Source organism: Plectropomus leopardus, chromosome 4 (genome assembly GCF_026936395.1).
Source record: "Plectropomus leopardus strain MGB_pleo_1.0 chromosome 4, ASM2693639v1, whole genome shotgun sequence".
NCBI lineage: Eukaryota > Metazoa > Chordata > Actinopteri > Perciformes > Serranidae > Plectropomus > Plectropomus leopardus.
In genome coordinates, this window is record NC_142179.1 from 15490660 (window position 1) to 15516295 (window position 25636).

General features: G+C 37.8%; 1 protein-coding gene across 1 annotated transcript in view; it reads left to right on the forward strand.

The window, feature by feature from the left end:
- fancc (FA complementation group C) overlaps window positions 1-25636 on the forward strand; it is a 39759-nt gene that overhangs the window by 2806 nt on the left and 11317 nt on the right. Inside the window, 9 exon segments of the mRNA XM_042488278.2 lie at window positions 732-973; window positions 7323-7410; window positions 7608-7702; window positions 16195-16302; window positions 16408-16472; window positions 18038-18199; window positions 18308-18464; window positions 24820-24875; window positions 25020-25119. Of these exon segments, the coding sequence (XP_042344212.2) occupies window positions 776-973; window positions 7323-7410; window positions 7608-7702; window positions 16195-16302; window positions 16408-16472; window positions 18038-18199; window positions 18308-18464; window positions 24820-24875; window positions 25020-25119 (1029 nt within the window). The 5' untranslated portion in view covers window positions 732-775.

Sequence of the window (25636 nt, forward strand, 5' to 3'; positions counted from 1 at the left end):
AGTGGTATTGGATTGGTACTCTTTATTAGCACCTAAGCAAGCTGAAGTATTGGAATTGGTATTGGGAAGAAACAAATGGTATGGGAACATCTTTAAAGGCACTTTTAGTGGAGAGGGTCTTTGAGGTGAGTTGGATATAAAACACTTTGAAAAGCCTAGAATTTCCTTAAAACATCTATATTACTATTACTATTCTATTCATTGAAATTTCATTTGAAGTCAAGATCGCAATGTAACAAGGGCGACCATGCATTCATACACACACAACAAAAACACCTCCCTATTAAGACTGGTTCATGAGTTATTAAACAGGATGTGGCAAAATGGTTTGTGTATGCCTACCTGTGTGTGTGTGTGTGTGTGTGTGTGTGTGTGTGTGTGTGTGTGTGTGTGAGTGTGAGTGTGAGTGTGAGAGAAGTTTGGCCATGTGACATGAATCTGAACCTTAGCCAACTGGCATGAACACAAAAGCACACCTTCACACACAAACACTTGACCTTCATTTCAAATTTCAACCTCCTAGGGCCAAAACTGTGGCTGCCAAAGGGAGGCGGAATTTTTGGGATTGACCAGCCTATAGAGCAAGCTGTAGAGCTGCTGGTTGCAGCTACAAATGTTAACATTGTGCAGCCCCACAAAGTAATGATGTCTAAGGTCAGATGATTATTTATTTATTTTGTGTGTGTGTTTTCCTTGGTCCTCATGACGGTCTTGTTCTTTGTCTCGCTTAGGATCTCACTCAAGTTGTAAATACATTCACCTGGACAAGGAGCAAATGTCTCAGTCACAGCCACTGATCCAGCTCCAACAAACAACAGAGCCTCTGCTGAACGTCCAGGAGATGCAATTTTGGCTGGACAAAGCAGTGGCTTGGGGCCAGGCCAACAGCCCAGACACTCAGAAAGACACCTGCCTGCTGTTGAGCAGACTGAGGGATTTCCTGCAGCAACTCCTCACACATATCAACAACATGGTGAGCAGATGTAGTAAAAAGCTGAGCATGTGGCTTGACATATTTTCTTTTGTAGACTTTGTCACAATGCAAGGGAAGCCCTGAGATTTATATACATGACAGAACTGGATATACACTTTATTTCCCAGATGCCTGTTAAGTCCAATAAAATGGCCAGTACCCACTAAGAGGCCAGTTTTACAGTCTTGACACACCTTACCTAATGAAATAAATTAGATCAGCGAATCAGTCAGGCCAAACAGCCGCCTGAGGTTAATTCAAACACCAGCACGTCTAACACACACACACACACACACACACACACACACGAGCATACATACACATATGCACATGCTCACTCTCCTCCCAAGCCAGGGCTTGAACAGTAAGTCCAGCGTTGGTAGGGTCCTGTGAACAGAGGCTGCTCTGTGCTGTGCAGAGGCTGTGTATGTCTGGCTGGCAGTGCTGCAGTGTTGAGTTAGTCAGGTAATAGCCGCATTGGGACCTCCAGCGCTAACCTAATGTATCCCCATATCAGGTCCAGCAAATGTGGGAAGGGGGCAGAGGACAGGAGGGGTGCAGGACTGTGAGATTTCAGTGTTACTGCGGCCTTGGCTCCTCTGTCTAGCTCTTGCCCCATAGCAATATCTGTCCTTCTGCTTTTTACAACCAAATTTCTCTCCCACATAATATACTCTTTTTCTCACGTAGGAAACCTTTTTCATGTTAGTCTTACAGTCATGGTGCTCTTGCAGGTTTTCATTTCTGATTCTCTACAGTCCATATGTTTTACTCTAACACTCTGGTGATGGTTAGCATCAGTCTTTTGTGTCTCTGTCTGTCTTACTTTCTACTTCCTCTCCATTTCGGCAACCAGCCATATATTTTTTATAGATCAGGCACTATTATTTTTATCTGTCTGTCTCCTTTTCCGTTCGCATTATTCAGGGTATACGTCATGCCGAGGTGGCAGCATGTGTAGGATGATCGAGTGGATACAAAGAAAGAAAAAATAATGGTATAGCTTAATTGGGCCGAAATCCTTTTTACTGGCAGTGGGCTCATAAAAGACCAGCTGAAGATAGCCTGCTTCTTGGCAGCATTTTGCATCCTTTGATGACTTAACTGTCCCGTGGCGTATGCCTAAGATGAGAAATACTTCTAGTTACTATTAATTTCCAGTTTAACACTTGATTAGAAAAGTGGAAGAAGTTTCCTATCTCAATGTTGAACTTTTTTAAAGATTAGTCTGATATTTTTTTGGGAAATGTGCTTATTTGCTTTGTTGCTGGGGGTTTTTATAGATACCATTCTAGTATTTCTATGTTCACTATAAAGCTGGGGCCAGCAGCCACTTTGATTCGCTTAGTGTAAAGGCCTGAAAAAGAGGTTTTCAACTAGCCTGGCTCTGTTCAAAGGTAACTAAATTCACCTAGCACCTCTACAGCACAATAATGAACATTATATGATGATCAATCTGTACAAAACAAAACCAATGTGTAAATGGCTGTCATTATGTTAGGTGCGGTTATTTGGCAGCCTATTTCCTAGCCCGCACAGTAACTTAATTTCTCCTGTGTCCAGCCAAGACATGCCCATAAAATAGACAAAATAGACATTTTTACTTTTCTGTTTTTGTAAGGATTAAACAAGTGAGATATAAATTTGTCAGATGTACAGAGTTCCCACAGTCATGAAAAACCTTGAATAGTCACAGAATTTTACAATCTCATTTTCCAGACCTGGAAAAGTCATGGGATTAATAAAAGTCATTGAAAATTTTGGAAAAGTAAGGAAAAAAAGTGGAATTTTGTTTTGAATAATGAAATTTGAGTAATGAAAGTGTTGCAGTGGATAGCTTTCACATAATGTAACATAATGGCAATTCGTTTTTAAGCTGTCAATGCCACGTAACTTTTATATGTGTGAATGTGAGATAAGTTTTGATTATCATCATGTATATTTCTTCATTTTTCTCAGCGTTCTGTTTCCTGCATGTATTCCAGCTATCTTAAATTATGTCTGATTAGATTTTAAACCGTTTTTTGAAAAACACTGGGCAACTACAAAAAAATAAAAAAATATAATGGATCCTTTAAAAGTCATAAAAAGTACCCTGGATGTAGAGGCGCTGGTAGGTGTATTTGGTTATCCTTTGACAGAGCAAGGCTAGTTGCTAGTTTTTTGGCTTCAGCTTCATATTGAACAGAGACATATAAATGTGTTACCCATCTTCTCATTTTACTTCAGACAGTAAAGCAGATAAGCATGTTTCCCAAAATAATGTTGTCAGGATGTAGAATTTCTACCTTTGATACAATACCTAAAAAATATTGATATTCCATACCATTTTCAATACCACGGGAACATTTGACAAGGAGGACATAACATTTTACATTTGTCAATGACGAATAAATATAACAAGGCAATGACAACAACTTTCCTGTGGCCCAAAGAAAGATGAATGTAGGGTTTGGGAAATTTTACAACACACTCTAGTGTATTTGTGTGCTCACCATAGTAACTTTGCCATTTAATGTTAGGGCTACTCTGATTGTGGTTCAGTGATGTCAGGACCAGAAGTGTTTCCTCACTGTTCTCTTCATGGTTGTCTATAAATTTGTCCCGTTGCCTCCCTGGCTCGCACATAATCAGTCACTTCTGTCTCAGGCGTCTATCCCTAATCAAGACAAGATACACAGTCTCAAAGCCCATTTATAACTAAGGACAATGTTGACAAGAATTTGATGGTGATTTGGCCCTGATAGTGAGTGATAATTACTTTCTGTTGCCATTGTTTATTTTTCTAGGCATTCCTGTAGTCACAAAGCATTATTAAAGTTCTTATTGTAAATCAGCATTCCTCTTTAGTTACATCACCATCACACAAATGCACATGTATACTCACACACACTGTTGTTTACCATGTGTTGTTGGGCTGATAGGAAGGCTGAGTGTGAGGGCTGTAGTCCAGGCAACATTGTTGGTGTTGTGGGGCATTTAGAGATACCATACATGGCTTATTGGCACTCTGCTTCCCATTAATGATGATCTCATCCACTTCAGTGAGTCAAGTTAATCCCCTTGTCTGTCTGATGCTGTTTTGAAAATATAGGCTTAAAGTTACATTTATGTCTTCCTTTTATCCAGTGTGTTTCCATGTTTGCATCTCCTTGTTTGTTTAGAGCTCTCTGATTATTCCTGATGAAAGGTGCATGAAGCAAGATTTTTTTTTGTATACTTATTTTCTTCTCTGAAACTCTTTTTTCTTCCCTATCCCAGGCCCTCTTTTTTCTAACTCATAAATACTTCCTCCATATTCACATACATATATACAAAATATTGCGAATATTGATGATGAGATTAATGATCCTTTGTATATTTACTTACCACGTTACCTTGCATTTGTTAAGAAAACTTCGTTTTTCTCAGCATGTTGAGCACCTCAGCAACTAAATGCAAGAGCAGAGTTCAAACACATGCTTGCCCATGTACACTATATATGCGGAAGTGTTTTAAATAGTAAGGTTGTAGCAAAATTGCATGTGTTTGGGGAGTACTGAGCATATGATTTGATAAATGAGACTTGGATTATACTGCACATGTTGTAAATGAATGTTTTGATATATTTTTGCTGTTGTTAAATGTGGCATTTTCTCAGTTTTTAGTAAATTATATTAAAATGGTCATTTTGTGGGTGAAATAGTCATTTTAAAGTCAGTATATTTTCCTCAAAACCCTATATAGTAGTAGTAGCATTTTCGTTGAGTCATCACAGACAACACAGCAAAGATATTTACAATATACACTCTAATGTACAATTAGTATATACATTTTTGCTAACAACATAAAGTAAATATATGGTGATAATGACTGAAAGGTATAGGCAGAAGCACAATGCTTATATATTATATTTGCCTACCCAACATAAAATCCTGAATTAAGTTAAGCTACCCACCAGAAAATGATAATTAAACAGAAAAGAAAAAACCAAATAAAAAAAGAAAACCTATTTCAATGTGTTCAACTCTCAAAAATTGCCTTATAAGCCATTCGTTTAAAAATCAATAGTGAGGTAGGTAAGTCGGCATAATTCCAAAATTTAACCCCAGCAACAGAAATACATAATATATAATAATATCTCCTTTTAATCCCTTTTTTAGCGTTTGGAAAGGTAAACCTACAGACATCTCTTAAACCATATCTGCACTCCTGACTTGAAGAATCTTTGTACCGGATCGGGCAGTGACTTCAATCAAATCATTGAGATTAAAGATATGTGACTTCATAAACAATGGGTTTGTGTGATCATAATAACCAGCCTTATGGATGAAACGTATAGCTTGTTTTTGTAACTAATTCTACACAGTACAACATATATGGAATTATAAGTGAGAAGTAAATAATATACAAGGATCTGTGATTTAATTTATCCTTAGCCTTGTATGGAATTGCTATGGATTTTGATATTTTACTTTTTATATACTCAATATGTTGTCTCCATGTTCATAATCTATCGCTACCCTGAGGAATTTAGTCTCAAAAACTTTCAATTTTATCATCACAGATCTTTAATTCAATATCCCCATCTATTTCTTTTCTCTTTCCAAAAATCCAAAATTTAGGTTTCTGTATATTGAGAGACAGTTTGTTCACATCAAACCAACATTTTAAAATCTCAAGTTCCCTTTCTATAGTGAACAAATAATGAAATGTTTTGAAACCCATGAAAAAAACAAGAGGTGATATTTTAAATCAGTGTCCATGTTTTTCCCACATTGTAGGATCATGTTAGGTCATGATCACCCAACACCATAAACTTCGCTGTGTGTACATGGCGGTAAAGTAAGCCAAATCATCTCTGGTTGAGCTACAGCACACTGCTTCAATTACAACTGGCTTATGTGATTTTTTTGTGGACTCCCTCTGCATCAAAGCTGTTTTTGACAGTTTAATTAGCTCATAGGTGAAATGCACGATATAGTCTGTTAATACAGGATGAATAAGAAATACTGTAAATGCACGTTGATATGATTTATGCACATGTGTGAAGACGTGCTTGTAAATTTATGTAATACGTCACCTCTTTCATCTGCACTCTGCACTGTGGGTCCCACTGCAGTCATCATATTGTAAAAATAATATCTTTAAACCAGAAAATCCCCCAAATGTATTAAACCCCAAAAAGTAATAAGATTGAACAAAAACAGTGTTGTACACCTTTTTTTTTTTTTATTTTTACAATGTTCTCCTGAATCAAAAAGGCATTTTCTCAGTTTCCAGTTGGACTTAAACATTTGCGTGTTCTGCCTGAGAGAAGCACAATTAATGTCAAGGAATTTTCTGACAGATTTGCTATGTCTTGTCATTTTAAACTAGCAACAACATATTAGTTGTTTCTGATTCTACAGAACAACCAAGGGACCTTAGATGATCACCTTCTGTTTGACTCTGGTTTTAAAAAAATAGTGTGTGATCAGCTCCTGTCTTGTTTTTCACATTGACTTGGACATTGCTTGTGCCATTTACAGTCACACTCTTGTTTTCCATGCGTTTCAGCAAGCTGTAGTGACATGTAATTTTAGTTTTTACAAACCAAGTGAAGGTCTCCTGGGAAAATTGAATATTTTCAAAATTAAAATCTATAAAAAGTCAGAATTAAAGGCCATTGAAGGTCTTAAATACAGTGTTTTCCCTAGCTGAAACCCTCTGGATGTTTTAATTGGCTGTGAGGTGAAATAAATCACATGGGCTGTTGTTTGAGCTGGATAAACAGTCACAGACACACACATACTTAAACTGTTATAGGTATAGCACCCTAGACCAGAGACCTGTTCTGCACTTTGCTTCTTTGTATGGTCGACATGACCAAAAAACAGAAAAACAAGGTGATGCATGAGTCATGTACTGTGCACCTGTGCCTGCCACACCCAGCCATGAAGCAGACTTATGATCTTTTGTGTTGGGGCACAAGGTTGTTGGGTTAAAAGGATCAAACAAAAGAGGATGAAACAGGTGAGAAGGTGTAAACATGTTTAATCCAGTGAAACGATAAAAGAGCTTTTATTTTTTGGATTGGTTCCAATTCGGTCATGTTTGAGTCTTGACTATGTGCCAGATGGAATTAAACAAACATAATACTGTATGTGCCTTCAACTCAGAAAACTAACCCACTTATATGATCTGTCTAAGCTAGGCAGCTCGAAGGTGTAAGATTATTCAAAATGAAAAACATATAGATGTTCTCCTTTTTGTGTGTGTGTGTGTGTGTGTGTGTGTGTGTGTGTGTGTGTGTGTGTGTGTGTGTGTGTGTGTGTGTCTGTGTCTGTGTCTGTGTGTGTGTGTGTCTGTGTCTGTGTCTGTCCCTTAGAGCTCCACAACAGAGACCCTTAAGACGCTGCCCCTCCTCGGACAGTTTCTTGGCCGACTCTGCTGGAACCCTTATGTCACCGCTGATGGTGAGTGCACCTTTGGAAAAACTTTAACACAACTGTTGTGTGGAGGGATCAGGTCCAGACTAATGATAGCCTCTTTAAAAGAATGACTCAATTTGATGCTTATAATCGGTTATAAGAGTGTTCTGCTAGACAAGAAATAGTCCATCAAGACTGATGAACAAGCCTGTTGTGATTTTTTTGTGTCTTGTTGTCTGCAGCTACAGGCAGAAAGCTGCTGTTACAGTGTCTGTGGGGACTGTACTCAGAGCATCCAGGGAATGCTGTGGAAAGAAAAGCCAACCTGTGGATACGGGTATGGATTGGACTTTCTCTGTTTATAGGGGACTAAGACTGATGTCAGTTAGATATACTTTGATTATTGACCATTTCTAAATATATAAATAAGGCATAGGTTTAAGAAAAATGATCTGTGGTTGCTTTTACATGCCATTTTCAGTCTCTTTATTATTCACTTTATCTTTCCATGTGCACTAACTGGGTGTTTTATAAAATACATTTTTTTGCATCTCAGGAATTATTGTTAAATTCAGGATCAAGGAGGATCAAGGTAGAGAAAGTGCTTTAGAATCCAGATTTCGGTTTGGGTTGATGCGGCAATCATTAACTGCAACATCCCTGCTGTTTGTGGTTGGTGTCATGTCAGTCCCTATCTCTTTACCCTAATTTCCTGTAATCTCTTTACTGTAATCTCTCGAATAAAAGCACAAGATTCCCATAAAAACAATTGTCAAAGAAAGAAGGAATAGGGCTGGGCATCATTTAAAATATTTTTTGACACCAGTCCCAATAGATTACCCAGTCTTTGTAAGTGATATAGTTTATGTCACCCCAGCTAAGACAGTCTGATAAATTAAAAAAAAGTGCATCACTTTACTATAATGCAGCCTTTAAAAACAGTAAAAGGCAACACTTACCATATCTAACATGTAAGATAATATCCAGCCAAATATCACAGCATTAATGTCATCAATATATTGCCCAAACCCTACTTGTTTGTATCATAACTGTCTCGTGATTATTTCTCACAATGAAAGCTAACTCACTAAGCCTAGTTTGCCTAATATAGAAACATAGTCAGTCATGATGCTACATAAAGTCATTGGTAAAATGCACCCACCTAGTGGGGAGATTAAATATATAATCATAGCTGAGGGAAGCTGTAATAAGCAGAGCGAAAATTCAGAAGTAATTAAAATATTTACGGTTCAGCTCCTTCATAATATTATTTATCTCCTGCTGTATATTCCTATCGTCAGCTGTATGCCTTTTCTCAGTATTTTCTGCTCTGATCTGTTTGCTGTTTAACCTAATTAGTTTAGGACAGATCGGACATACAGATTGATGATCATCCTTTCAACAATTACTCCAACAAACTAAAAAGAATCTGTCTTTAACTGCCTTTGGGCTGCTGAAGAGATTTTCTGTCTAATTTACTTTTAATAGGAGTTCTCTCGCCAGCCCTCTATGTCTCGTCTCCAATGGGACATGGATGATGAATGGGGTAGATTGGGTCTATGTTAGTCTAAGCCTTTTGTGCCCAAAACTGTAAAACATATTTTGAAAGCAAATTAAAATTGACTGTTTCACTGCCTCTTGTCACTGGAGAAGGATCAGCCTCCATATTATGGTTAGTTGATCTTGCTCACTGTGTTTTCAAGGCACACACACACAAAGGAGGGAACGGGAACAGAGGGAAGAAAAGATTCTGCAATTTTCAACTTTGAGAGGGTTCACACAGATGGCTTATGATAAACAATGTGGAACCTTCACATTTTTGCCAGATTAACTGTGTGTTTGTATTCTTTTGATTAATTTCTCATCTAATAAAACAGCTTGCTAATTAAAACAGTGCCTTGAAAGTAAACCTTGAATTTGCCAGATGGTCTTTGACCCATAAGAGGGGAAGCGGAGTGCATATGTGCTTGGTTGTGTTTGTGTCTACACTATGTTTGTGTTTTTGTATGGGCATGTGACTGTATATATGCATGTGCGTGTGAATTGGGCATTAACAGTTGCAAGGTTTGGTGAGAAGATAAGTATGCTAAGATTGTGAACGGTGCACATTACTTTATTAAACAGCAAGAAAATTCTGCTTTATACAAAATAACAGAGATAAACTATACTTACAGGCACAGTTCACCCCAAAATGAAGAATACACATTTTCCTCTTACCTTTAGTACTATCAGTCTAGTAGGGCTGTACAGATTTTACAAGTTGTTCACAACAGATATCTAACAAGTCAGGGGTGTTTTTTCCATATAAAGTTTTAAAGTTTTAACTAGGCTCAGCTGGACACTCAGTGTGACAGTGGCATTCACTTAATGAAGTAACAGTGCTAACAATGGGTTGTAAGTGGACAACAACATTTTTTTGCCAACACTAGATATCAAATAAAATCCAGAGACTGTATCTTATTAAGTTGCAGTGTGCTATAAATTCAACATTTCTAAGCAGAAGAGAGAAGATAATGTCTCAGAGCCTTACAGTGCAAAGTCTCTCTTCCTCACTAGCACAATTGACATTAAAACTGCTGCTCTACTTGAAGCACTCTTAGTCGACTGAGGGGTCACCGACTGATAATTTGAATTTCCGACTTTCAAAGGGCAGCCCCTACAGTCTAGTTTGCTTTAATGTGAGTTGCCATGTGTTGGAGATATCGGCCGTAGAGATGTCTGCATTCTCTCCAATATAATGTAACAAATGGTACTCAGGTTTTGGTGCTTTGAGCACCAAAAAGTACATTTGAAAAACATAACAGCAATGTCTCTTTCCAAAAATCATGACCTGGTTACTCAAATTTCTTTGTGTGTGATCAAATGTTTATTGAGATTTTCAAGAACTGGAGGGGATCATTACCATAACCAAAACGCATGCCATGATGTAGTCAACAAAGCACATTGTGGTGTAAAGATTGTCTGTGCGGTCCCTTCCCTTCCCCTCACCACCCCACCTTCAGATCCTTTACAGCATTGATTTAGGCACTGTACACAAATAAAAATATATAAAAATGATTAAATAAGACAAATAAAACCCCCCAAAAAACCCTACCCATTCCTCTAAATGCCCAACGCTGAATCCTAGAGATAAGGAAGGGACGATGCTAACCTGGTTACACAAGTTAATCCACAGACCTTGTTGTGAGCATTTCCGTGTAGGAACAATTTTCTTATGTATTCTACCTAATAGCGCAATACTACAAGCTCATCTAGCACTGCTATGCTACTTTATATTATAGCTAAGCTGAGGACGCCATTAAAGAGGACCTGTTATTCTCATGTTCATGTTCATACCTCTATGTAAGGTTTCTACAAGAACGTGTTTACATGCTTTGATGGTAAAAACACAAAAAAACTCTTTATTTTCATTATACTGTCTGTGCTTGAACACCCTCTGTTGGGAAAGGCTCCTTTCAGTGTCTGTCTCTTTCACCCCCCCACCCCCACCCCCACGAAAGTCTATTTTGCCCTGATTTGCCTCTAAAGAGGTTTTTGCTCACATGACTTACTTGCATACGTTTACTTCCTTATTTGAAACTTTGGCCTCATTAACTATGAACAGACTTCACTGTAACACTATATATATACATAAAAGACAAAATATGGAAGAGCATAATAGGACCCTTACAATGTTGATGTTGGGTGCTTTGACCACCACAGGCCGAGTTTCATTTATATTGTCATTATATTTGAGAGAAGGCAGACATCTCCAAGCCTGACATCTCCAACATGCTGCAACTCACACTAGATTGATAAATGGCACTATAGGGAAGAGGAAAAATATTTGTTTTTTTAATTTTGGGGTGAAATGTATCTATAAAAGTTTGAAACAAGTGGTGTTAATCATCCTTGATTAACTTTTAAAAACAGTTTGGGTTTAAACTGTATTTTCAACATTGTGTAGAAGTAGTTAATTGAAGCTGAAGCTGTTGTGATACAGCAGCACTGACATTCAGAGTGAAAGGGTTCACTGGGTCCACTCATTCTAAAATTGCATGCAGGACACTACCGGATGAGAGTGTCCAAAGGGCACATGTAGAATCAACGTATAAGCATCTCTGCAGCTCCTACTCATTTTCCTTCTCTTGTCCAAAGAAGCTTCCACTCGCCACAAATGACAGGAATAGTGGGAAGCACAAAAAAACCTATTCACTACAGCTCATCCCGTCTGGGGGAGCAGGGCAGATGTATGGTTTTAGGCCAGAGATGGTCTGTCTCTGCGTCTCTCCCTGTGTCTGTGTTGTGTTGGACTGCCTGTCCTGGAATGCAGAATGCAGCCTGTTTTCTGTTAGCTCTGTCTGATCTTGCTCCCCAACATTGTTTTCTTGCTGCCTCCATAATAGACTGAATGTCTGGTGCTAAGTGGCACCTAAATGCAGTGTTTGTGTAAGTTTATGCATGTGCTTGCATATGTATGTGAGTATCTGTGCAAAAAACATGTGTTTTACTGCTACTGTATATACGGTTAGTAGCCACTCGTTTTTTCTCTTTAAATTATGATTTTGTGAAGTATTATGTCAGTATTTTACCTTTTCTTCCTCACATCTTTGCTTCACCCCCCAATCCCTGTCTGCCTCCCTCTCCACATCTGAGCTTTCTCACAAGGTTTGATGAATGCTGGGTACAGCCACATCGCTGCGGGCGATTTCAGATAGTCATTGGCTCAAACGGTCTGTTTCCTTACATCCTGTTCTAGCAGGGGGATCACACAGAGTAGCAGTATCATGGCATGATCTTTTGAGGAGATGACAGATAAGTCAAGCATGAGAGTGTAATATTAGAAGGCTGGAGGATGGACGGTTTGATAGCTTAACATTTGACGTGTGTCTTTAGTGACTCAAACAGGGTGAACCACAGGTAGTAAACTGTGGCAGCTTTATCATTGAAAACGTATTTTGGACCCTTGGCTCACATCAGCGGCTACACTGTGTTTTATTTGGAGATGAAAGTGTCTTTGTGACACTATGATTCCTCTTGGGTGGCATGCAGTTACATTATTATTTATATTTCTTCCTTTATGTTTCTTCCCTTAACTTAAAGGAAAAGTTTGACGCTTTGAGAAAAATACATAGTCTATACACAAACAGAAAAACAAGACAGTTTGTGGTTTTACAGAGTTACCTGCTGTAAAAAAATTTTAGCTACATAATAAAGTTGTAGTATTGTCATCAGTTTGACTAGATGCTGCACAGATACTGAAAGTGGGGCCTCAAAAAATTAGCTTGTTTATTGTAGATTTATCTGATGATTATTTTCTTGATTAATTGATTAGTTGTTTGTTCTATGAAATGTCAGAAAATTATGAAAGATATTGATCAGTGTTTCGAAAGCCCAAGATGTCCTCAAGTGTCTTATTTTGTCCACAACCCGGAGATATTCAGTTTACTGTCAAAGAAAGAGAAGTGAAGAAACCCAAAACATTCACATTTTAGAAGATAGACTCTGTATTTTGACTTTTTATTTTTAATTATTGAATTACCTAAACAGGTAATTATTAAGTCAGTTGGTGGTTAATTCAGTAGTTGACAACTAATCAAATAATGGATGCAGCTGGACTAAAATGAATGAACTGTATTTTTGAACTTTCGCCAGACTATTTCCCCCTGCTTTCATTTTTTATGCTAAGCTAAGCTACGTGTCTCTGTAATACTGAACACACAGACATGGTATTGCTCTTCTCATACAACTCTTGACAAAAATGTTAAACTATTCCTTAAATCTCTCCTTTTTCCATTTCATGGTTTAAGTAGTTGTACTTGTGTAATGTCTTTCAGATTCTCTGGACTGTTTTTTGAACAGTTTAAGACCCAAATGCGAAAACCATAAGTCCCCCACTCACCCAAAAACAAGCAGACAAAACAAGACAAATCATTGGGATTAGAAATAGCCATCACTCCTAAATTATTGTGACAAGCCTGAACACTTTTCAAATCTAAAACTAAATTTTGGATGTTTTACGATGCTGTTTAAGGCCTATTGACATCAGTGTAGTTGTAGTAAAACCTATATTTTCAGTCCTGATTAAGTGCAAAACACACAAACTGCTGATTTTCTATTTTTAAGTTGGCCTCTTTAATTATGTATGTTGAAATTCCTCAAATGCATGTCCTAAAAAGATTCGTGAAGGCCTTTAATTTAGGAGGTACTACTTTAAATTCCACTTTTCTTTAAAGCTACAATTGGTAACTATTATGAAATAACTTTCATATTTGCTGAAACTGTCACTATATTCTGAAAGAAGTACATGAGACAGTTTGTGAAAAAATCATGCCCCTTCTTCTCTTCCTACTGCCTTCAAGTCTCTAATGCAGCTGTTGTTCATGTCAGTGACTGTTAGCTTTGGTCAAACTGTCAAACTGCTAGTTCAAACTGAATCAAGATCTGTTACTGCATTGCCTATTTCAATGTTTTCTCAGATGTTTTCAGAAACACATTTTAATGAACTGTTAGCTGTAAAATGATAAAAGTTTGTGGCATGGCCACCGTGTTGAATACAGTCGACTGAATTACCAAGGAACACCTACGAGCCGCACCAACTGTCTCATTTTACAGCTAAACAGTACAAGAAAGCTTGTTTATAAAAACATTTCTGGTCAGAAATAGACAATACAGTAAGAGAATCTTAACTCACCTTTGATCAGCTCTGCCTAGTTTTACAGTTTGACCGTAGTTCACGAGCCATGGCTGACCTTACAGAGAGTCCTCCTGATCGGTTGTTGCCGACCGCTCTGTGGTCTAATTCTCGCAAATGCATCTGTCTCATATAGTGACAGACAAGGCAAATATGACTAAGTTATTTTCATAAAAGTTACCAAATGTATATTTAAGGTTTAATGGGATTGGTGTAGTTTGTAGAAATTATAGTAACACCTACATTTTTAGACTGATTACGTTTGAAAAACACACAAACTGCTGATTTTTCATTTACAAGTCAACCTCTTTAATTATGTATGTTGAAATCCCCCAAATTCATGCCGTAAAAGATAATGGATCAGGCCATGAATGTAGGAGGAAATTCCACTTTTCTTTATTGCATTCTAAGTCAGTGCACCATGTTTAGGCACAGTTGTTTATAACTTAATTATTTTGCATGATCGGTCTTAAGCTTTCTCTACTCTTTTACCATCTTCTCTCTTTTTGTATCTGCTGTTTTGACCATCTAAAGCTATACTTGAGTCTTTCATTGGTTTTAGGGGAATTCAATCATGGCTTAGTAATTGTTAACAGGCACCCATCAAAACCAACCCAAGTCTTTGCCTTGTGCATTTTTGTACATCCTCTGTTTTAATTTTAGATTTATGGAGGGATAATTTCTATGGCAGCAGCATGTCCAAGCCCCCAAAGCCAGCTCGGTTGCTGTTTTTCTGTGAGAGAAAGATGACTTTTGACCTAAAGTATTTGCCATCCATCTATCCATTTGCCCTTCATCCCATTCCTCTGGTGACCACACCCTTTTTTCCCCACTCTAAATGCAGCCATCGCTGTGCGTTCCAGTCTCTCTGCCATTCCTTCTAACCAGTCTTCCTTCCCTTGCTTTTCCCCCAGCCCCACTGAGCCTCCTTACCCAGGGTGGGATAAGTGTGATTGGTTTTGTATGTACTCAATGTGCAGAGTTTGAGGGCGCTCAGATGGTAGTGATTGGGGTTGTTTTGTGAGACTATGTGGAGGGTAAGCATCTTAGCGTGCTGTAGAGCCTGGCCAAAGAAACCACACAGCTCCACCAAAAGTACTGCAGCGCTCCTCTGCCTGGGATTTTGTTTTTTCTCCTTCACTTCATGTTTTTTTTTTTTTTTTACATATTGTGCCTCTTTCAATCTCTTTCTGTTGTCATCTTGTGTTGATATCCTTTTATCTGCAGTTTGAAAGGGATTTGTTCTTTTCCAGTCTACTCTTAGTGGTGTGGTTGTCTCCGTTTTCGGTTCATTGGAGTTGTAAAAACAGATGTTGATGCTGAAGATGTGAGGTCTTGGCTGTTTCTGTTGGATCATAGTTTTCAGCTTGAACCAGTGAGTCAACTTGAGTCAAATATAGAGGACTATTTCTACAGTCTAAATCAATCCCTAATTCAAAGTGACAGGTCTTTAGGCTTTCGTCACATTTCTGAGCCAATTCCAATTAACAAAATCCTTGATCCATTCAGCTTATCAATCATTACAAAACTTAACGCTACATGGAACCTTTGTTTTTATTTCTAGGAATGTTAACTTTAAATGTAGAACAAGTCTTCCTCCTTACTAGGGTTATTATAAAAAGACACACTAAAAAGAAAATATTAAATATAAAGTTTAATAACTGGCCTCAACTCCTCTTTTGCTATTAAATGATCAAATTTTTTTAATTTGTTGAGAAAAACTATCCTTCAGGTTTGAGAGCCACTCATGACATTATGAATTACAGTACGAGTCTCGTGGTCCCTCCCTTTGTTCCTTCATTATGACTCGCTTTTTTCACAGACGAGAATCAGCGGAGTTTATTAGTCTAGTTTTATCAGTGTATGATGAGGCCCCTTCTGAAAAATGCTTGTAAAACACCAAGGCCCTCTGTAACAAAGAACGTGCATTTCTGAAGTTGCTCATATGCTGCCCATACATTCTCACTTGCTGGAATGCCTTTTCTCCGCTCATGTGGTTCAACTGATGTGACGCCAACAGAGTCGTCCTATATTCCAGTAACTAACGAGCTTTGATGTTATGAATCTTAGGGCAGATTGTTTTAAAGGCTTGTCCACTGATATACACATAAAGTGCCACTAATCTGCTGCATATTATGTTGCTTGCCTTCCCACAGAAAGTGCTGTATCAGCTTGCTACAGAAGAAGACGATGTTGCAGTGCAGGCATTAATTAATCTCATGGATGTACCACCTAAAGAGTACCATCTCAAAGTTCTGAGAAAGGTATTTGCCCTTTGTCATTTTTTTCCCAATTCTGGCTTGCCTTGATATATACTGTATGTAATTATGTCGACATATTTGCAAGTTGTTCCCTGTTCTGCATTTCAGATGGTGGCGCTGTTGCAGGAAAACATTGGGAAAAACTGCAGTTCTTTAGACGACATACATCAAAGGTACAGCACAAAAGAAACTAATGTGAAAGTCATTAATCTGCTGATTGTTTTCTCCATCAATTGTGTGGTCTATGAAATGTCAAGAAATAGTGGGGGAAAAATATGATCATCACAGTTTCCCTGAGGCCAAGCTTATGTCTTCAAATGTGTGCAACCAAAACCCAAAGTTATTTTATTTACAAGGTTTCCACAGTCATGGAAAACCACGAGAAGTCATGGAATTTCACAATCAGTTTTCCAGTGCTGAAAAAGTCATGGAATTAGTACAAATCTTTGAAAGTTTTGGCAAAGATTTCAAAATTGTTGTGTGTAATGAAACTGTAACAGTAATTTTTCATGGATAAACTTCCATGTACTATAATATAACTGAAAATGTGTTTCTCAGAACTTGAAGTTCCAATAAAAAATGTTTTTTTTGGCATAGAGTAAGTATGTGGGCATCAGTTTTTGGTTGCCAAAACAAAAAATATGGTTGCCAACTTGAGTACCTAGTTGGCTATTTCAGGTAATTAATGTACTATGCAGTAATACATCAGCGAAAAAATTAAAATGTGACATAAAAGAATCTTTAAAGCTTTTTTATGGTAACCGAACAAAATTCTTTGTATGTTGTGGTTTGTCTGATACATTACAAAATACGAATTTTAATTCATTCCATTGCATCCATCACATCCATTGGTCCCTCAGCGCTGAAGTCTTGGATTGTGGGTCCCTCAAGTGACTCCAACATTATTTTTTTCATCAGCCTTAATTTCAGTAATGACCTCCACATTGTCTTGATTTTGTTCGGATAGCTGAATCCTCACATACAGCCGAAGAGACTGGCAGAGCCATCGCCACATCTCTTAAGTCAGTTTAAATCTGTTTTAAGCATACACACACAAATAGTGCATTTTGCTAGAAAGGGTCAGAACACACATTTTTTTTTACCCCAGGAGATATAAATTATTGTCTCTGTAGACCATTGATAAGAAGTCCATGATAATACTGATTTTTTTTGGCTGCCCCTTAAAAGTCAAAGATTCGAGTCATCGGTCAGAGACTGATGACTCGAATAACATCAGTCGACTGAGACTGCTTTAAGTTGAGTAGTCTTGTTTTTTTTTCTTTTCTTTAAGTCTGTGTGCTGTGCAGTTTACTTCAGGATATTTTGGTCCCCAGATTTTGCTGGGGAGTAAACACTCTTGACTTTCATGCCACTCTTTGGTACAGGCTGCAGTGGACACATGCAGCTGCATAGAGAGAAAACGTCTTTCTTACTGTGTATTGATAAATTTATAGCTCAAAGCAACGTAATACAATACAGGCTTTTGTTTGATATCAAGTGTCAGCAAAAAATGTTGCACATTTCCAATCTGCCGTTAGTGCTGTCAGCTTGTTTACTAAATTACAAAAATGCCACTGTCACACTGAATGTCCCGTTGAGTCTGTTAAAACTTTTAAATTTGATAATGGGAACAAAACTAATCGTCTAATATTAGTATTGAACAGCCAAATCTAAATCCACTGGCATAATTCTGAGTTGGGTGCAGCCCTACAGATTTTGTCTGTATGACTCTTTGCAGGTGTTCATGTAACATTCTGGCGATATCAGAGGCTTGCATCCCCCTTGTCTCTTGTCCCGAGGCTGCTCCTCTTATTGGTGTACTCCTGCAGCAGCCGGTGACTTGTGTCAGGGCAGCACTTAGCGAAGACTTCCTAGAGGCTCTGAGCTCTGCCTACTCCAGGTACGAGAACAAACACATACTGAGTTTTCTGTTATGGTTTAAAGACACAACCATGTTTGTAGCTGCAATATTTCAGATGTGATAATAATGTCAGTGCTGTTTTTTCAGCCAGTGCTTGTTGTTGAAGGAGCAGGCAGTGGTCTCTCTGTGGTATCACAACATGTCCAGCCTGGAAAAAGCGGTGCTGGGCCTGCTGGAGGCTGTTCTCACCGACACAGGGTCAACACCACAGAAGGTAGAGAGGCAACTGGCAGAGTCACTGCTGGTGAGTTGGGTTTTTTTTTGTTATGAGGACTCTAAAATCGCAGCTCAAAAATGATAAAGGAAGTAATGTATTTCTCTGATAGATATGATCAGATTTCACAAAAAATGTGTTATATCCTTGTTTGCTTACAGTTGAACACTGACTTTTTGCAATTTATGAGTGAAATAATATGAAATATAATCCAATAATGCCAACCAGAAGTCCTTAGAGGCAGAGCTGACAACTCTTGTTTTGTCCAAGCAGCAGTCCAAATCACAAATATATTAATTTTACAAAGAGATAAAACGAGTAAATATTTATATTTAGAAACTCAAACCTCTGATAATTTAAAAATTACTGAAGTTATTTAAAGGTTTTAATTAATGTTGATATAATGATAGTTGCAGATTAGTTTTCTATTAAGTGACTAATCAGTGAATTGTCTTATTGTTTAAGCTTTAGTTTAATTCATAGGAGAAATGCCAGGTTTGTTTCAAATCTACTTTTTGTAAGTGAAGTCTGGGCAAGTGTTATTTTACCTCATTTACCTCCGGCACCAACTTCTTTGACAGCATCATTGTGGGAAGGAAGCAGTCCATGACAGCCATGACAAAGGCCAGCGTAAACTCTACTGCATTTAGAGATCTGAAGTTGTGAAGAGTTTACCTTAAAGTGGAACTCTCCACATTTTAGCCATGATACCTGCAGTTACTGGTGTTACTAAATGTGGTTTAACACTGAAGCTCACAGAGTTCTAGGAACAGCAAAACAAACTATTGTCACTTTAACGAAGAAGTCAGGCAATAATAGCATTTTGCACCTAATTATTACAATGATAATAACTTTATTTAGCACCTTTAAAAACAAAGACTACAAAGTGCTTTGACAAACAAAGCAAAGCAGAGGCAAAAAAACCCACATGGATCTGAGGGACAGCAGGGCAAAAATGAATAGTGGTGGTTACCTCGCTAAGTTGGAGGTGTGCAGCCTGTTGCCTACAGCTCACTGTGGCTGCTCCTTCTGTTTCCATTACTTCCTCCAATATTTCAGACTGATCTGCTGTCAAAAATGCTGAAAAATGAACGTTTTGTTATGTAGATGCGCTTTTGATGAATAATAGCAATAAGTGCTAAGCTCTCAGAAAAAGACATTTCCTTCGATTACTTTATGATAGAAGTCAACTTCTGCTTCATCAATTTACTTCTTTTTACTGTGAAGCTGCAGCTGTATAAATGTTTGGTATGCATCAGGAGTAACTTGACACAGCATTTTATTCTGCAGATGTCAGCCCTTGACAATCACTTCATGATACTGCAAATATATAAATACAGCAATACTTGAATCATTGGTCCCATAGGCTCAAGCACCACTGTGTTACTTCATTTGGCAATAGATTGGAGCTTGACAGACATTTATTTAAATGAAAATCTTTGAGATTACCAATTGAAATGTAAGAAAAATATCTAACATCTACTTGTGATACTGTTGAGCAATGATGGTCTTGTTTTATCCTCACAGTTAGAGCTGGAGAGAAACACATAGATTGTTTCACTTGTGTACTGTGGCATTTTCTGCAATTCTATTGCCTCATATTTTGGAAGCGTTGCTGATAGATTGAATAACATATTGCTGTTGTTCAGTGGGTTTGTTATTTACATAGTTTGACTCATCTGACCTGGATTATCACGTCTCACATCAAAAAATCCATATGCTTTTAGCCCCACTTTGAACTACTTTGTAAACTGTGAAACCAAACAGTTTGAATATAAGACCTGCTCATTTATTATAAGACATGGCGGTTGTAATGTTTTTGTATGCATAGTTTTTGGAAGCGTTCCATTGCTTTTTGGTGGATCTTTATTGACTGTTTTTGCCTGGCAAACTCACACCATTTGGCTTTGCTCTGCATGCATCTCACATCATTTGGCTCGCTCTAAACTGCATCTCACATCATTTGGCTTGTGCTACACAGCCTTTACTGTGCTGGGTAAGTACTGAACTCTCTGTCACTTGAGTCCTTGGCCAGTCCTCACTTCATTTAACTTAAGATCATGCCATGTTCAAAAGTCAGAAGTGATTTTTGATTTATGGGTTGTTATTATGATTTGTTGAAGATAATGTCCCCATTACTACAATGCGATCAGAAAATACCAGCAGTGTTTCGCGTGCTTTTCATTTGGCCACCAAGGGCTGCTATTTTTCCCACAATAACTTTGAACATGTTAGACATATAAGTGCAGCTATTGTGAGAAGTAATGGTAATTAAATAGGAGAAGTTTCCCTCTGAGAAATTTGTCTTTTGCACAATGCCTCAATCTGTTTCTTTACATTAGGGGTGTTTTGATATACCTGTATTGGCAATAACTGTGATATTTAAAAATTAAATATTGTTATCTTTTGCTAATACACATATTATGATATTGTGTAAATATTCAAGTGCAATCTGGATGCATTTTCAGTAACCATTAAGTGCAGTTACTCTTTTTGTATGATTTTGTACAGTTATTGTCACAGACTTTCTCTCCACCTTCCTACTATTGAATTTTGAGTGTAATTTATTTGCCAAAAAAAGGAAACGCATATGAAGCAAAGTTCAAAGTTAATTTAACTGCATTACAGGGATGCCTGTCTCTTTCACGCTATCACTCTGTCCTATCTAATGAAGGCAAAAAAATAATCTTAAAAAAAAGTAATATGACAATTCCACTACAAAAGAAACTTGATCACTAAAATTAGGTGGGGGCAAAAAGTGGATATATTGTTATAGGTTTTGGCCAAATAAGTTATTTATCAGCATATTGAATATTGGCAAAAAAACCCAATATTATGCATTCCTACTGCATTACTGTGAACTCTTTTGGTCGTGATAATTGCGTAGTGAAAATCTGATATCATTCCAGGATTGCTTGAAAACAACATAAAAAACAAGACAGTTGGCATCAGTGTAACTGTGGTTGTTAAAAGGGCGCTTAGTTTGTGAAGTTTTGTGTAGGCATGGAGAATTTTAAATTGTATTCTTTGTGAAATTGAGACCAGGTTTGAAGGACCAGGGTGATGTGATGTGACAGGCAGCTGAGCTGAACTCAGACAAAACACTTAAATCAGATGCAACAATATATTTCAGAATCTAGAGCTATCTTTGGAGTAATTTCTCACAGAGCAGGCATGACATAAAAATGGGGTGGAGGGGAGGAGATTAATCCATGTAGACATGTTTTCTACAAATTGTTTGTGCCAGACGTCTCTGCGTAGCAATACAATACCTTGTGTGTGCAGTTATGAAAGGCATCCTATTAACCTAGGTTGCTGATTGCCTTTGGTAGCTCGAAAATTGAGGGAAACTCTGGTGGGAAGCAAGAATTTAAATGCCAGTTTGCCTCATGTTAACTGAGGTAAAGTTTGTCAGTTGTGTCACTCCTGTTTTCTCAGATTGATGGTCCAGTTGAGCTGTGTACATAACAGGCTAGAAATGTACACTTTCACTTTAGGAACTGCTCTCACAAATTAAGACAGATTGGAACACACTGGTGTACATGTGTTTGAATTACTAATGCTGCATGTACAGGAATATGCCTGCCTGGTGACTGCACTTGATGAGCCACTAAGTTGGAGAGAGAAGTTCTGTAAACAACTGATTTAACTCTGTGTATACACGTGTTTACTTCTCTGTCCTGTCATGGATCTGTTTGTTTATCCTCTCATCCATCTCTTATTGACCTCTGTTTTTATCACCTTGCTAGTTCTCACGCACATGTGTGCAATGCAAACCCTCTCACACACATGCCTCCAGCCACCATGCTTTGTTTATGATATTGCATCTGGTATAGCGTGTCTGTCGTTAAGAGGGTGGGAGGCATACGTTTAGGTTTCACTTAGCCTTCAGGTTGTTTGGATGTCAGATGTGTGTTCACATGTGTGTAAGTGTATGTGAGTCTTCGTTAGTGTACACGTGTGCAAGAGCAAAGGAAAAAAAAGGCGTGTGAGCTAGCTGACTGGCTTGTGTCTCCTCTCGCCTCCCTTTCACTTACTTGTTTAAACTGCAATCAAAAATGGGAAACATGAAATTAAACTCACATTCCTCATTTTGGCTTGTCCCACCGCTCTGTGATCCAGTGAGAGACACAGGCCCAATAACAATAAACACTCACTTCCTGGGCCTTACTGCCAAAAACAGGATGCTTGTTGTGTGCTGTAATTGACCCTCCTTGAAGTGTTAGTGGTAAGGTATGGAGGAGGACGCTCAAAAAACCCCATCTGTTTTCACTAGGGGGAAACCATGACAGTTTGCACACATGCATGCAGGCTGGCATGCAACCCAGAATCGCACTGACACACATAAACCATATGCCAACGTACGTAGACACTAATATGTCAAGCATGTCATGTTTGATTAATGCTGTTTTCTGGCCAGAGAGGACAAAATTGAAACAACCATGTCAAAACTCAGGATGAAAGCACTTGTTTTGTGCATGTTGGAAGTTGTAATGACACCATATGAACACTGAGTAGGGCTGTTTGCCTACTGAGCTCACTGAGGTTTGTTTCTCAATTTCCGATTTCCATGTATGCCTGGACTGGAGGGGAAATGCTCTCTAACACCCCTTTACAGGATCAGTTGGTAGGTTATCGATACGTATTTGGCCTTTATCTGCTGAAATCATTGTGATATACAATCTACTTAATTATTAACTAGTGCTGCTACTATCGATTATTTTCATTTGAAAATAAAATGTTGATCAGTGTTTCTCAAAGCCCAAGATGATGTACTTTGTCCTTAACCCATAGATATTCAGTGAACTGAAGAGTAAAGAAACCAGAAAATGTTCACAATTTTGACTTTTCTTTAAAAATTGCTTAAATCAGATTTGTTGGCGCTAATATTGTCACAATACTGTGATTTCTAACTTCAATACAATTTCTAAAAGTATTGATATTGAATGCCATTTTTTATTCCAAGGGGAAAAAAATTACATTAATAACATACATAACATTATAACAATTTGGGATCATTTACAATAAATGTACAGACACTGCAGACAATGAGGATTGAAACTCTTTAGACATTCAGAATCAATGTGTGTCAATAGATTGATAATTTTGACAACACTTGTTGGCGATTAATTTAATAGCTGACATGTAATCCATTAAAGGTATACAATTCAGGATTGTAGGTTACTGTTTGTAAACCCGTTCACCAGCAAAATTGTAAGTTAATATCAAGCCCAGATTTGCTCTCATTTTGTGTTTCACCTCACTATATTTCCGTTTTTTGGCGCAATATCTATATACATCCCAAACACAGAAAATAAAACAAAATAATAAAATGCCAGTCTATACATTGTTTTTTTTTTGGGAAGCTGGAATGAGAGAATTTTGATTTTGATTTTTTTTTTCAAAAACTTACTTACTAAAACCAATTAATTGATTATTAAATTAGCTGTTGATTGATTTAATAGTTGACAATTAATCAGTTGATTAACTGTGCAGCTCTGTTATTAATTACTAACACAGATAGCAGGTTTTTATATATAAAAATCATAATAATAATCAGTTCTGTTGCTCCTTTTAAAACAGTAGTAAAAATTCTGTTTTACACTGCTGGGATTAAAACCTATAAGGTAGACTACACATGCTCATATAGTGAAGCGTCCCTGTATGAGATGGCTGAGAGATGTCAGGCTGAATAATTAGGGACTAGAAGATATGTAAACATGTCGAGAGAGGCAGACACGAACAGTACAGCTGCTAAATGTTTTTGCTGGGGCGTTTTAGAATGTGTTAAATCTAAAACACATGATGAGTGTGCCTTAGGCAGAGATAAGAGTGTAAGTGTGTGTGTGTGTGTGTGTGTGTGTGTGTGTGTGTGTGTGTGTGTGTGTGTGTGTGGGTGGGTGTGTGGGTGTGTGAAGGAAGAACTAACAGTGGTACGCTGGTCAATGGGGAGAGAGGGCGAACTGTTCCTCTGTGGCAGGGAGGTTTGTGAATGATGCATCAGTGACACCCTGTGGTCAATATATATAAATGGATAGGCTTTATCATATACTTTCTGTACTTTCTAGATTGTGAGCATATGATTTTAATCGGATTTTAGAGTTCATATATTTTGTTGAACAAAACAAAATATATTGTTTTTCTATAATATTGATGTTTTTGTTGTAGGTGTATAAGTGTAAAAATTGGATATTGGTAGCACACATACATGTCATTCCCTTTCCTGCCTGCTTCCTTGTCTAGACTTCAGGACCGCAGTGGAAATAAGTCATGTGACTTTATTGCAATATCCTGATGAGCTTTGGTGCTGTATGCACATTTTTGTACTGTATTGTCATTCATTAAAAAAAATCAATCAATCAGTTTTTGTTTTTGTGTGTTCCAGCCTAAAGCCTGTGCTCAGCATTGCTCCATATTCTTGGTTGTAAATGACATCTTCAGGTAAGATGATGTTCGTGAGTTTGTGTGTGTTGTGTTTATGATTGATGCATCATGTAATGGCCTGCTGCTGAAGTCTGTATTTCTGCAAATATGTTGTTGATGTGTCACAATGGCATACAGCATAATTGTTTGTGTGTCCGACAGGTCCGTGCTCAAGCAAGCTGAAGGGAATGAGTCTTTGAAGTATCTCATTCAAACCTTTACGAGGTGTTTCCTCAGGGAGCGGGCACTGCTGCAGCATCAGGTAGGCCTCAAAACCTTCTCAAGAAAAGATAAAAAAGTCTGGCTTAAATATTTGTTTCTTTTTGGGCTACAAATAATGATAATTGTCATAATCAATTAAAGATCCAATGTGTTAGGTTCAGGAAATATTTTGTCAGAAATTGCATATAACATTTATAGCCATGTCTTTATTTGTGGATTATCATCAGAAAGACAGAGTCATTGTGCCTTACTTACCTTAGAACGAACACTTTAGATCTACATATGGAACGGGTCCTCTACCATGGAGTCCGTCATGTTGTTTCTACAGTAGCCTAGAAAGGACAAACCTAACACAGACTATTTGCATTTTCACATGTTCTTTTGCACTTGTGGCACTTGGGAGAAGTCTCAGTTGGTTGCAATCTGCAACCCTTGCGCTAGATGCCACTAATTTCTTCACTCTAGACCTTAGATATTCCCTTTTTTTTCCTGATTAATTGACCAGCCTTTCAGTTCCTAGAATAGAGAATAGTGAATGACCAGTCTAAAACCCAAAG